Here is a 13,902-nt window from a genome sequence, read left to right as displayed (position 1 = left end):
TGGCAAAAAAAATCTGGACAATAACCCGGCTACCCCCACCACTCAAATTTCAGTTGCTTGCAAGACCTGGGCTGAGTTCAGAAACCTTACCCGAGTGAACTCGGATATCGTACTGTCTCTGTCTGACACATGAGATTAAACAAAGACACAATGATACTCGAATCACTCGAGTAAGGCTTCTGAACTCAGCCCTGTATGCACGGTCTTCTGGGGAGGTCGAAAAAGTCTATGGGTCGAAACCATGGGTCAGAAGGTTTCTCTCTGTCAGAACTGGTCAGAACTACGAAACTCACGAATCGCAAGTGAATATTAACAGAAATGAGATCCACTGATGAACCACGTGTTCAACTTGTTGTCGCAGTATTTTGCTGCCCGTGAAAATCCGCTTCGGCCAGCAGTCTTTTTATATATTTCAGTCAACGCAACCTAAATCTCTTACACCACGTCTTAGATTGTGAAGTTATGTTTTGACTTTTGATAACTGTACGCTGGTGAATAACCCTCAAAACATACCAACAATCAAGATCAAATAAACATGGTAGTAATTTTTTGCGATGTACCGTGTGTGACCGAGTGACATAATCGTTTGAGGAATTTCTGTCAGTCCGCAAGCGGCCAGCCTTGTGTTATTTGTTCCGAGTTGTACTAGTAAGTGACCGGGTCAGCCTTAACTACTATCGTTATGATATTAGAAATGAATATTAACCGAAAATGAACACGCAATCAGAAGCAGCCATCGGGAATGGTGGTGAATGTATGTTAGAGATTGATCTATTTTAATTTGCCAATTGTCACCGTTATGAGACGTGTTCGCAGGTGTAGCATTCAACGCATGATCTTACCGTAATTATCAATTCTGCGTGTTGTGTAGTACAGATATAATATATTGGTGGACGGCGCATGGTGCTATGGATATACTCTGGCGATTATCTTAACTTCGCATTAACACATTTCTAGCTTCGGAAGAATCTGTTCCAATCCTGACGGGAGTTAATATTTCAACCAGATCTTGGACGACATGGAACCCCCTCAATATATTCACCTGCCCGCCAACCTACGGTCATGCTGTCGTTATTTTAAACAGGCCCATTCGCCTGAAACGTAGCATACTCCGCAATGTTTGGAAAAAAGGTTCGAATTTCGTTACGCATTTTGCTACTGGTGTTGTCATGATCGTTTTGACTATTGTTCTGTTAAGTATTGTGTTCTGCCTACATCTAACTTGGCATTACTGTTATTTACAATAACATGTGAACCAAGTGAAGTCAGGGAAGGGTTTGAAGCATCAAATAAAATTGAACAAAAGCTACATTGAGGATGAAGTCACTTTTTGAGGAGGTTGTTTGGTCAAAGCGATACTTGCTATCGATTTTGTTACAAGATAGCTGTACATTAAATCTTTATCAAATTGTTCTATTCATAAGTTACAGAAGTCTTAAGAAATAAAATAATTTAATATACTGTAATTGTACACATAAGCTCATCCATGTTTTACTTATAAATCGCTTAAACGTGATTAATAATCTAGTAGATTTGTTTGAGTTAACTTTGTGATGGGTCACTTTATTCATATTATTATTTTCCATACATTCACTGAAATGCTTTGTCTTAGCGTGTTAGCATCGTTAAATATTTAATTTTTCATTACTACACCTTTAATGCTTATAATCGTCAAATGGCAATATAAGATTGATGACTCAAAATAGCCTATTCCAGTGACTTTTCAGAAAACACTATTTTGTATAAAATTAGCTATCGTTAACTGAAATCAAACGATTCTATTAATATTTGAGTATATTCAAGCGATTTTAAATGAAGCGTCGATAGTTGAATTGGTGTTTGTAATTTCCGTATTTTCCATTTCTGCACTTTTCAAAATATCGTCTTACATCATGAATATATTAATTTGATACATATGCAATGTATAAGTATCTTTTTATATAATTGATACTATTGAAATTCGACCAGCAAGCCTGCTTAATTAAAGAAATCATACATATTTCAAAGGATATTAAATCCTGTAGCTGAATCCAGGCACAAGCCATAATATTTGAGTTGCAATTGTAGCTTCAGCTTTAACTTTTTTTGGGAAAGGTGACTACAGAAACTGAAATTTGCAAATCCCGGATTCTTGTAGATTTTTTAAATTCGAAATTCAATATTCCATTTAGCTGTTCTACGATAGAAATTGAACTGAAATTTGCAAATCTCGGATTCTTTTAGATTTTTTAAATACGAAATTCAATATTCCACCTAGCTGTTCTACTACAGAAATTATATACCAATGGTAAAATATGAGAAAGAAATTTTATATTCCCATAACCAAAAAATGTTGGTATTACTTTATATTTTTATCCTCTCTTCGATTTAAAATTTTTTAAAACTGACAACATTCAAAATTGGTAAAATTTGAAGGTATGGATGGCGAAACTTTCATTACCATTGACATATTTATTTTTCACGAAAGTTCCATCATCGTACGTGAAATTCCGTGGCTTCAAAATTGAAAATTCTCCAACTCTTCTACATTTTCCAGAATTATGTATTTTATGGCTATCTTATTGAATTGTCATCATACTGCACATCAGTCATTCCACATCATATTGCACACTTTTAGGGCAAAATTGACATTAATATTTGTAAATTTGATAAAAGCCTGTGAATATGTTGGCTTTGCCCTGTGAGAATTTCCCTGATTTTTTCTGAATCTTAGTGTTCTGAGAACTACATAGTCAAAAATTTCTAACAAATGGTAGTATACGCTAGTAGAATTCTAGTTCTCTCGTGACGATATGTCTTTTTTCATTGATACAAATATTTAAAAGCTTTTTTCACAATAGACTAAACGACCTGGAATTCTTTGAAAAATACCTGCATGTTCCTCATTCAAATTTATATAAAACTTGATATTTTTATAATGAATATATAATGTGGCGTATGTGAAAAGTGAGGAAATCTCGTTCTTTTTATACAGTCTAACGGGACGTGACCTATATAAAAGAAAATTTTGCATAAGTAATGATTGAAATAGTTTGGGTTCGTTAATCCCAATAATCATTTATTATTTACAACACTACAATAAGTGCATGTTTTTGTCAAAGACAAAGTTTCCGCAGTTATTTCGCTTTCTGATTGTAGTAGAGAAGCATGGTCCGACAAGGTGCTGCTGATCGCTTTGACAAAAATAAACTGTTATACTTGACTTCCCTCTTAGTTTCAGTAAAATAACTTAACCAAACGAAAACAATATTGTTGGTGGTGCTACGAAGTAATCCCCTTACAATACAATGAAACTGCCAAATTTCTCAGAAATCTTTTTGGATTGCGTAGCGCATTCATGGTGGCAGACGTTGAAGCTGAATGTATGAATTTCGACAACAAATACCTGACACAATTGCAGTTCTTGTATAAAATTCAGCTTCTTAGGTATAAGGCTTAGGTATAAGGTATAAGGCTTTTTGGGCTCCTTGTTTCTTTCACATAGACTCCATTGTTTCTCCAACATCAAAATTTCATGTTCCGTTGAAAATTGTATGAACAACAGCTCAATATTTTTGTGAGAATTTTTAGTGGTGTAGATCATAGTGAAAAATTCATTTGAATACTTATACCAATGGAAAAACATGATTGACTATGTGGATACTGAAATTAATATACATGTTTATGTCCTAAAGAGCATTTTTATTAGCTTTTAAGTGAGTCCTGTCTGGAGCCCATCTTCGATAAATAGGTTCGGAGGTATGAGCCTTGAAAGATTGCAGTGTGCAGCTATTTTGCTATTGTTTAAAATTTTTTACTGCGCATAACTCTGAAAATGGTGACACTTAGATTTGACGGAAAAATTAGGGGAATTCTCTCGGATCAAAGACTATATATTCATGTATCTTCATAAAATTTGAAAACCCGACTGTTTTTAGAGCGAACGATTTAGCATGGAATGACTTGCCATGTGTACATCAAACTTGCAAATAAATAATTAATTTCGCTTGAATAAAGCGAAATAAATAATTCTGTGACTTTGTCGTATTCAGAAATTGAACAAGGTGATTACAAATTTATAAACAGTATTGTAAAAGGAATTATAACTGCCACCAGATAAGATTAGGGCCAAGTAAGTATTTCTTGCAAATGTATGTAATGAAACATGAGGTCAAAACTTGTATAAATATTGTCTTAAGGGGTAACGTCACTGTAACGGTCCAAAAAAAAAAGGTTTTTTCACGAATTTTTTGCTTCAAAAATTGAAGGTAATTGAAAAAAAACTTTTAAGGGTGTTATCGGGCATACATTAAACTTTATTATCAAATTTTTTTACAGCAAAAAAAAACAAAATGGCGGTTCCACAGCTATCTTCCCGGGGCATGTTTTGCTTGCAGGGCTCCGCGGCACGCAGCACCACTGGTGCACTTTTGAATCTAGAACAAAAAAAAAAAAAACCATCAATCTAGAGGGTTATAGCTAGAGAATGTCGATCGGATTTTAAAAATTATCAATTTTTGTGGATTTTGCGTGCGTTTGGAAAAAAAAAATTGATTTTTGACGAAAAAACGGCTAGTTTTTTGTTAATAAAAAATCAATAAATAAAGTTATTGAAAATCCCGATCGACATTCTCAAGATAATGTTAATGTTCACATCTGGTCAAAATTTCAAGTAAAAAAAATGAAAATTGTTCGAGTGATGCTGCGTGCCATTTTGAAAAACCGTGTTTCGAGAAAAACGCGTTTAAAGTTTTGCGAATAGTTTTTTATTGGAAAAAATAAAAAAAAGATGGTAAAAAAAAATTTTACCATTAGTCTGCAATCCCAGCACCATACATTTGTCCTTCGATGGCCAAATTTTCGTCTTCTTCGTCTTTCCTGGTGGATTTTTGGAGCGCGCGCGCACTTTTTGCCGCGTCGCTCAGAGATGTCTCCGCGTGCGTAATGCGTTTGGCGTCGGCTTCGATGCAGAAATTATATAACTGTACACCAATTTCCACCTCCAACATCTTGAATATTTGCAAGACGTTGGTAAGGCCGCCATTGAATGTGCAAACAGCGATATCCATCGCGATATCTAGGACAGTTTTTCCGCTTGAAGATGATTTGGGGGCCAAAAAAAAATTTTTCTCGCACGGGACCTTTTTTTCCTTATTCTAGAGGGTTTAAACTATTTTTGAAGCCAATAAAAAAAAAAACGATTTTTCAAAAAACTTACAGTGGCCATACCCCTTAAGTATGTACGAAAAAACCATCATTGCAACCATTAAAGACTCACGAAACGGCAAGACAATGAGCACAGATATTCGAGTTGTGATTTACTTTTTTTTTTTTGTTATTTCTTACTAGTAAACCTCTGACGATTTGAGTAATTAACTTTAATAAGGTTGAAGATCGTGACATACAACTTTAGGATTGCTTTAAATTCCATGAACTGTCATTAAACAAAACATACATGTTTCACAGTGATAGCGTAAAAATTAAAATTGAATTGTTGAAGCGACACCTTGAAATCCTATTTTTATCATTGATTTAATCATATTAGGTTAGATAAAACTTCACTAGCGTGCTGTGAACTGGATATCGCCGTTTATCCCTTTGAAGCATGAATTTTGTCTTACAGTCAAATTCCTTGAACTGGGTACCTAAGTTTTCAGTATTCAAAATGGTGGATCTAATATCAGCAAATGAAATCAATTTTTATATTCTCAGTCCACCATATTCGATCCACCATCTTGAATTTTGAAATTCTGGTGTCCGATTCGTCTTCAGCGACCTCAAAAACTCCTGGAGTAACAAATTTCAAGCGAATCGAATTAATTTTTATATTTTCAGTCCGCCATATTGAATCTGTTACTTTGAATTTTGAATTTTTTATATTGAGCTCATTTTTAGCGACTCCAAAAACCCAAGATTGCTGAGTTCCACTTTTTTAGTCCCTCATAACCTTCCCACAATGACATTTATTCTGTAAAAAAAGGTATTTTCAAAATTTTGTTAATTATAGCGCTCACTATATTCGCGAAATCACCGTAATCCTTCTTAAACCAGCAACATTGGCATCTTAGAAGTTCAACTACATAAAAAAATGACAGCGGTATTTAAAAAATTGAATATAAATCTTGAATAACCGATTCAAAACAGGTGTCTTATATATGAGACGCGGTGCCGCAAATGATTGAGAATCGATTTTTTTTACTTGAAATATCATTATAATATTTATAGTTAAATTTTTGCATTTAACTATATTTTCTAAGCATTCCAACATTTTTATGGTGCCTTCGTATGATTCCTCAACTGGCTTATCAAACAAATTGCAAAGAGTCATGCATCTTTCAGTAACTGCATTTTGCTCTTCAAATCTATTTGTTTAATAGCCTTGCTGTATGTGTTTATTTGATCAAATTTAGACTTGAACGTTATCAATCATTTTATGAAATTTCTGCCTTATCTATTGACTCGACATGAAGTTATACATCCCCAATAGCACTATCTGTGTTGTGCAATTCAAAGGATATAAAATCTAAGCAGTGTTCAAGTAGAAATTGAGCTTTGCGTGAACATTGTATAGTCAGAACCTTAAGTCATCTATAAAATGCATTTTACTGTGATGCTCTTAATTCAAGAAGTGTTTCCCACAACATGAGTAATTCATATTCCTGTAATAGTTGTAACTGATTACTTTCTTTTGCGCAATTCTAGCCCGTGCTACAGTTACCGTTGACGGAGGAACAGATCAATGGATAATGTACCTTGGTTCTCGTGGAGAATCAGTGATGAATGGCCAGAGCAAAGAATTTCTTCCCGATCTAATCACTGGCGACATGGACAGTATTTCACCAGCAACGCTTCACAAGCTGCAACGCTTAGGGGTCCATGTGATAAATACCCCTGATCAAGATGCTACGGACTATACAAAAGCACTGCTTCAACTGGGTGTTTACACTACAGCGAATAAGATAAATGTAACTATCTACATATTTATAATCTTGGTATAGATTGTGTAATTACAGGGTGGCCACCCGTCTGGAAAACCGGGAAAATCAGGAAATGTCAGGGAATTTTGTATATCAGGGAAAAGTGAGGGAAATGTCAAAGAATTTTTTGGTTGGTCGGGGACTTTTTGTACAACTCATGGATTTCAAAAGCCTTGTCCATAAAATTGAGATACTATCACCGCATCGTACAATTTTTTTTCTCTTCTTATTGACGATTATAAGCTTAGTTGTTGATTGTCACATGAATTCAGTAGAACGAGCAGACGTCGGTGTGATTTATCTATGGCCGTCACTGCATGTGGAGACGCACTTTCACCGACGCCTAATAGTCTAGTCCACAAGTGTGATTCTTGCGAAAAATTGTTCCAAGGCTCCTAAAAATATCAGCGACTGCTCATTCGATTCGAAATGCGATTCTAAGAAAGAAGTTTTTTTTATTTTCTCGGCCGATAAAAGTTGCAATTGTTATTATTAAAAAACAAACAAAAAAAAAAACAAAGTCTTAGTTTTTTGGCAGTAACTCAAAAAGTAAAAGCGCTAGCGAAAATTTTAAAAAGATTCTTAAAGAGGAGAAAGTTTCTAATAAAAAAGTACGAGCACCCGGAATTCTATCTTCAGTATTAGTAATTTTAATTTAACGTTGAACATAGTGCTCTGCGCAACTGTTACGGCATAGACGCCCCGCGTCTAGACAGTACACCGCACAAAATAATTGTTTTGCTATATTAAATATCAATTTAAAAATTTGGATAAATTGCGGTGTATTCTTAACACTTGAAAGAAAAATGTCCCGTTAGAAAAAAATTTTGAAGTTCATTTTTCAGAAAGTTACACATTCGTTAATTAGTCATAATTCTTGGAACCTTGATTTTCATTGCAAACAGCATAAATGTTCAAATAATAGCTTTAAAAATATTTCGCTTCTTGGAGCCCCTTCTTAAATATATACTTAACAAGACCACGGAAATGGAAATTTTCATTTTTGGTCAACTTTCAAAAATCATAATGAACGAACTAAACAACTTTTAAAAAATTTTATAACTTTACCTAGGTTACTATAGTTTTTAGTGATTTCTGCACAAATTGTGCATCAAAATGTCAGGAAAAAATAATGATTTTAGTTAGGGAATTCCGTGAGCGGAATTGAGTGGCCACCCTGACTTAGGTTTGACTCAGTTGTACCTAGTACAATGGATCGAGCTTGATTGAAAACTCAAATAATGAAAGCTTCAGAGTAAGTGAAATTTGGCAATCTTGCTAAAAGCACAACATGATAAACTTGAAGCTAAGTATTGCACTAACGTATGTTCGTTTACTATCAGATCGCAAAATAAGAGAAAAGTTGAAATTTTGATCAAACTCAATCCATCAAACTTCGGATACATTGATTCAGTTTATCACGAATCTTTTATGGTTAGTAGAAATATTAATTCAAGATGGTGAAAATGTGTTTCATGCATCAATACTAATTATTGAACATCAGATAGTTCACTATCTGTAATTTAGCTTTGTTTAGCTTTTGCTCAATTCGGAAAAATTGAGAAAGCTAATGAATTTAAATCTCACGTTCACTATGTATGATTTATATTTAAACTTGAGTTTGATTATGCTGATTTTTTAGTTTTTTCCGTTTAATCCATTACATATTTAGTTACATTTTTAATCTTGATTAACACACTTGATAACTCATCAACTTAATAATTAATGCCAAGCCTGTTACTGTATCCATATAATTTATGACATAATTTCCGCTTTAACGAATTTCATAGAAATGTACCTGAATACTACATAACCGACCATTAAAAGTCAATTGAGAATTTTAATTAATGAATTATTTACATTCACAGCTTGATGGGATTTACGTGTTTACGGAAACATCTGGAAGATTGGATCACATAATAGCCAATATCAACACGTTGTTCCAGAGTAAAAAGCTTGTTGGAGATACCCAGGTAGGTGTTGTATGTGTTGTAATCAACAAGTAATCTAAATTCATCTACAAATTCATTCACTAAGGTATTAGGCATTATTCTGACTTTGAAAACGTTTCTATAATTCTTCATTTCGTTTAGTTATAACTGAACAAAGAAACACCTATGGGCACGTATAAGATTTGAAATTAAATCAAAATAATTTTGTGCAAAGCCCAGATTAAGCATGGATTGATAATCTCTTTTACAACTCACTTAGGATATTTATTTTATTCAGGTAATACAAGTTTCCAGTGATTCTTTGACATGGCTTCTACAGCCTGGGACTCACAAGATATCAATACCTGAACCATTACTGCAACGTAATTCATGGTGTGCTCTGATGCCCATTGGATCTCGAGTTACAAGCATCTCGACAGCTGGACTTAAATGGAATTTGGGTACTTAGTAATCCTCTATTCACCTTGTATTCTATTTTTAATGGCATATTGCTAATCACGTTTTGATTACTTGCACGCTTTCATTGCTTATTTATCAGACTTTTGCATTCCCCACTCGAAAAAATTTTGGCCATCCTCAACACTCTTTTACTTTGCCTGGTTTTTAGTGATAATTTAAGTGAATTTCTTTTCTTATCACATTCCTTTTTATCGATTACATTCATATTATTTTTGTATTGCTTTAAAAATATCGAGTTATGAGCTTGCTGTAATTAGAGTATATTTTTCTCTGAGCGATTGGTCCATAATGAACGAGTTATCCGATTTTAATTTTCGAAATAAATGGTTTGATTAACCAAATAGAGAACTTGAATCCTATTTCTATTCAGATTGTGCGACACTGGAATTTGGCAACATCGTCAGTACTTCCAACACCTATTCTGGCTTCCCTGAAGTAACAGTTACTACAGACACTGCAGTGCTCTGGTCCATGGACATTGAACCACTTACAGAAAATATCTGTCCCGAAAGTGCACTGCCATCTTGAACAACAGGATGGGAAATGAAAATCTTTCTTAGTTAAAAAATTTCGAATTGAATTCCAACCTTTGTTCAAATACTATCGTCAACTGTACAGCGCTGCAGTAAATTGAAGATCTCTTTTTATCTATATTTTACATTAGAAAAAAACTATATTTATATATTTATATATCTCGATAAATACAATACTTTACGGCTACTGTACATAAAAATTATACGTTATGTACACTTGGGGACAATGAATCTGAGACGGCTAATTTTTTTACACTAGACAGTTATGGTGGTAACACAGAAACCTACAGCGCCATAGTCGGCCAAGCGCGAAATTAATTCAATCTCAACAAACATACCCAAGGAACATAGATGTATATGGAAGCACAGGTTTCGTATCAGCCCCCTGACACTCACCACTGCTCGTATGCTACAAAATTGTACGCATTTTGTGCCCGTTTTTTAGTTCCTCTACGTGGCGCTAGTAGACTTCTAACACGCTCACTGATCGCGCGCAAGCTTGTCAGACAACTACTAGCGCCACTAGTGGTGGAAATTGGCGGCAGAATCGAGAGACATTTTGCGAACCACTTTTAGCAGCGTATGTCAGGAGGCTGTCCCGTATTAACGTCGAAGCCAACAATTTAGTTCCCCAAATGAACGCTTGACGTCGCCACTCGCTCGTATATGTGAGCGGCGCTATGTAGTAGTGCACGTATCGACTGGCACACGGAAACGGAACGCCGCGAGCGTTTCCGGCGGTTGCGGTGATAAACTCGCCAAACTCGCTTAGATAATCCCAAGAGCTGGCTTCAGCGGGCCCATGAGACCTGTGCTTCCATGTACGTCTATGTTCTTTGAGATAACTTAACTCATGACTGTCGAATCTAACCTTAGAATTGACGTGTCAATCCATCAAGTGATTATCCCCGCGGTATTCTATGGTAGATTCGACGGTCATGGGTTACGTTAAGTTTATTGAGATTGAGTTAGTTTCGCGCTTGGCCGGCTATGGCGCGGTAGGTTTTTCTGTTTTGCCAACATAATTGTCTAGTGTAAAAAATAATCCGTCTCAGATTCATTGTCCCTAAGTGTACATTGATTATTGTTTAAAAAAAATTGAATGTCCATCATTATCAAGTTTGGGCGTTACGGCACATGTTATTGCGTTATATTATTATATTAAATAGTATTCTTTTTTACAAGTGCAGTTAGTGGACGATTTCCGATTATTATGGAATTTGCAGCGTAAAACTGCGCATGCGCCAAAGAATTCCCAAGCGTGTAAAATATAACATTTTAATTGCGGGAATACGCCAACGTTGTTTTACTGATCTCTGTGGAAATGGAGCACTTTACCCACGCCCCACAGGCTTCGAAAACCAAACTTTCCACGCAGATGCTGGTAAATAATTGTTTCACCGAAATATTATTTTTGGAATAGTTTGTAAATCCAGCAAAATTCTTTGCTGTTATTCGATTCTGATAATTTGGTATCTTACATCAAATAAAATAAATATGTAAAGACACCGAAGTCAATACTTTATGAAGTGATATAGGTCTCAGTGGCTTATATATCAATTTACAATAATAAAGGAAGAATTAATTTTCTAAAGTTGTAACCCCAACAACAATTACACTGAAAGTTGTCCGTGTACAGTCAAACAATTTTCTGTTTTCATTATTCATTCAAACCCACTCGTATTTTCACTCACCATCTGGCGAGAACCACTGTTTTTTGTGTTTTGCAAGGTGTACAAATAATTATAGTTATTCATTTATGTAATCATATCCGACGTTCTAAAAATAACAATTATGTTGAGCGAACAAAGTAAGTAGGAAACAGTAATGTCAACGTCGTAAAAAATTGCATTAGGAAACCATGCTCTGATTAGTATTTTGTGACTTAACGCAAAGTACTAAGAATTATAACTTCAAAATTAGATTTCTACACGGAGATAAATTCTTAAAACAGAGTAACATTTATGCGAGTATTGTTATACTCCGAAAATACTGACATAAGGTAAGTCAAATATACATGAATAATTGGTATAAATATTATGATACGTATCGGCGACCTATACTGAGAAGTATCCTACGTAAAAAATATTATCTAAAACTTTGATTCTATCTGTATTAGTATGACAATTTCGCTTATAGAATTGGATAAAACACGTACATGCCTACGTAAATGCGTCCAAGATAGTTAGGTGCATAGTATATTGGATGTAGTATGTTACTTATGAAAATACAGCTGATCATCGAGTGAAATATTAGTCCTATGTGAACTGTCTTGATTAATTTCTACTGTTTTCCTCAAGGGGGAGCAAAAGATTTCTGTGTATCATATTAATTGTATCTTCACGCAGTTACATTAAAGTATTGAATAAGCATGTTTTCCATGAAGTCTGACTTTCTCCATCAATATAGCCGTGGTTCAAATGATGTATAAAGGGCTTCGAAATGCCAGATGCCCAAAAATTGAAAGCTTCGTATAGTTATATACGAAGCAATATCTCAATTTTTTTAATTCAAGTTTTTCTTTTATACTGTTCTAATCTGACTAAAAATGCCGCACTCTTAAAAATAGGTATGCAGGAATTCTTCCCATTAACGTTTAGAGCTATATAGATTCAATAAAACTAATAAAACTGTGAATATCTACAGAAATTGAATTTTTATGCGATTATCCGCGAGAATTGTATAGTTTGTAAAAGAGGCAAAAAGTTTGGGCAAGTAATCTGTTTTGAGCATCATACGTATGACGTATCTGCGATGTGAACGATGATATTGGTTTTTTTAATTTTTTCAATTAGAAGATGTGCTCTAATCACAAGACGGACTTGGAAATCTCTTTAATGGTAATTTTTAAAAATTAACTTCGCTCAATCTACTTATGACTAAATTAGAGTTTAGAACGGAGTTCGTAATGTAATTGTAAATATTTCCTGAAAATTTCAACTGCTTATTCCTCTTCAGTTACGAATCTTCAATTTTTGTGATCAAATTAAAAATAATTCGATCTGTAACCAACAGAACTGTTATTCATTGTCTCACGCTTATCTTCAATATTGTAAATTTGAACTCGATAAATGTTAAACGTGAGATTTATTGAAACTTTTTGTTTTCCTTTCCCGGTTGCGAAATATCCAGAAGTTATTGACATTGCATTAAAGTATCCAAACATTGTTACCCCGATTATAATTCAGCATTGTAAAAAGTTAAGGCATGGAACAGTAACGATTTTCGTCAAATGAAACTTTGAGTCAAACTAGCGTATATAACTTATCCGCAGCAGTAAGTATGATGCAATTACAAATGAAATTTATAACGATCCTGTGTTGCTTCTTAATCATCAATTATCAATTTATCAAGTTATCAATTAATTCATGAATATTGCACAGGTGTTCATGATACGTAATTTCCTGCGACAAAGATTGACAAAAGTAGCGTCTGTCATCAATCATGGACGAAGACTGTGAAATTCAATTGCACATAATTTCTGCATTATCGTTTGTGATGGAAATAAAAATACGGCCCTATTCTATTTCAAATATTTTACTTTATGCAAATGTGAAATGGAGCGATGTGTTATATTATCCCATAAAATTTTCAATACAACCCTTTCGAACTAGCATTTGTTTAAAATCAGTTGAATCATGGTCGAAGCAATGGATCTTTTTAGCTTCCACCGTAACAAAATTATGCAGTAAGCATGTGTGCACAGTTATATCTCTGATGAAAATAATTTTAACTCCAAACTGCAATAAAGTGCAGTTAGATGAAAATTGTCGGAAATATTCGAACCTAGTATTTTGCATACAAAATTACAAATTTATACGAAAAATTATAAAAATTTACAAGTTTCTATAAAAGATGATTACAGTTTCCGACAAGATACTTTTTTTTGTTGAAGTATCATTAGAATTGCGTTGAAAAGTATAACTTTTTATGAACTCCGTGAATTTTTGAACCACCGTTAGATGTATCTCTCTCACGAGACAAACTTATAGCACACGTGTT

General features: G+C 34.2%; 1 protein-coding gene across 2 annotated transcripts; it reads left to right on the top strand.

Annotated features, from left to right (window-relative positions):
- Window positions 1-95: 95 nt before the first annotated feature.
- Window positions 96-12,150, top strand: LOC107222620 (thiamin pyrophosphokinase 1). Of its 2 annotated transcripts, none has more exons than XM_046732821.1 (7): window positions 96-273; window positions 417-754; window positions 958-1,131; window positions 6,682-6,944; window positions 8,825-8,929; window positions 9,186-9,348; window positions 9,738-12,150. In XM_046732821.1, the coding sequence occupies exons 2-7, from the start codon at window positions 712-714 to the stop codon at window positions 9,893-9,895; spliced, it is 906 nt and encodes a 301-aa protein (XP_046588777.1). In that variant the 5' UTR covers window positions 96-273; window positions 417-711; the 3' UTR covers window positions 9,896-12,150. The 2 variants fall into 2 exon arrangements, with proteins under 2 accessions (XP_046588777.1, XP_046588776.1); XM_046732820.1 differs by having other exon boundaries at window positions 96-302.
- Window positions 12,151-13,902: the final 1,752 nt, after the last annotated feature.

This window comes from Neodiprion lecontei, chromosome 2, assembly GCF_021901455.1.
Source record: "Neodiprion lecontei isolate iyNeoLeco1 chromosome 2, iyNeoLeco1.1, whole genome shotgun sequence".
Classification (NCBI taxonomy): Eukaryota; Metazoa; Arthropoda; class Insecta; order Hymenoptera; family Diprionidae; genus Neodiprion; species Neodiprion lecontei.
The sequence above is the reverse complement of the archived record's forward strand: the minus strand, read 5'-3'. Positions and strand labels throughout refer to the sequence as shown.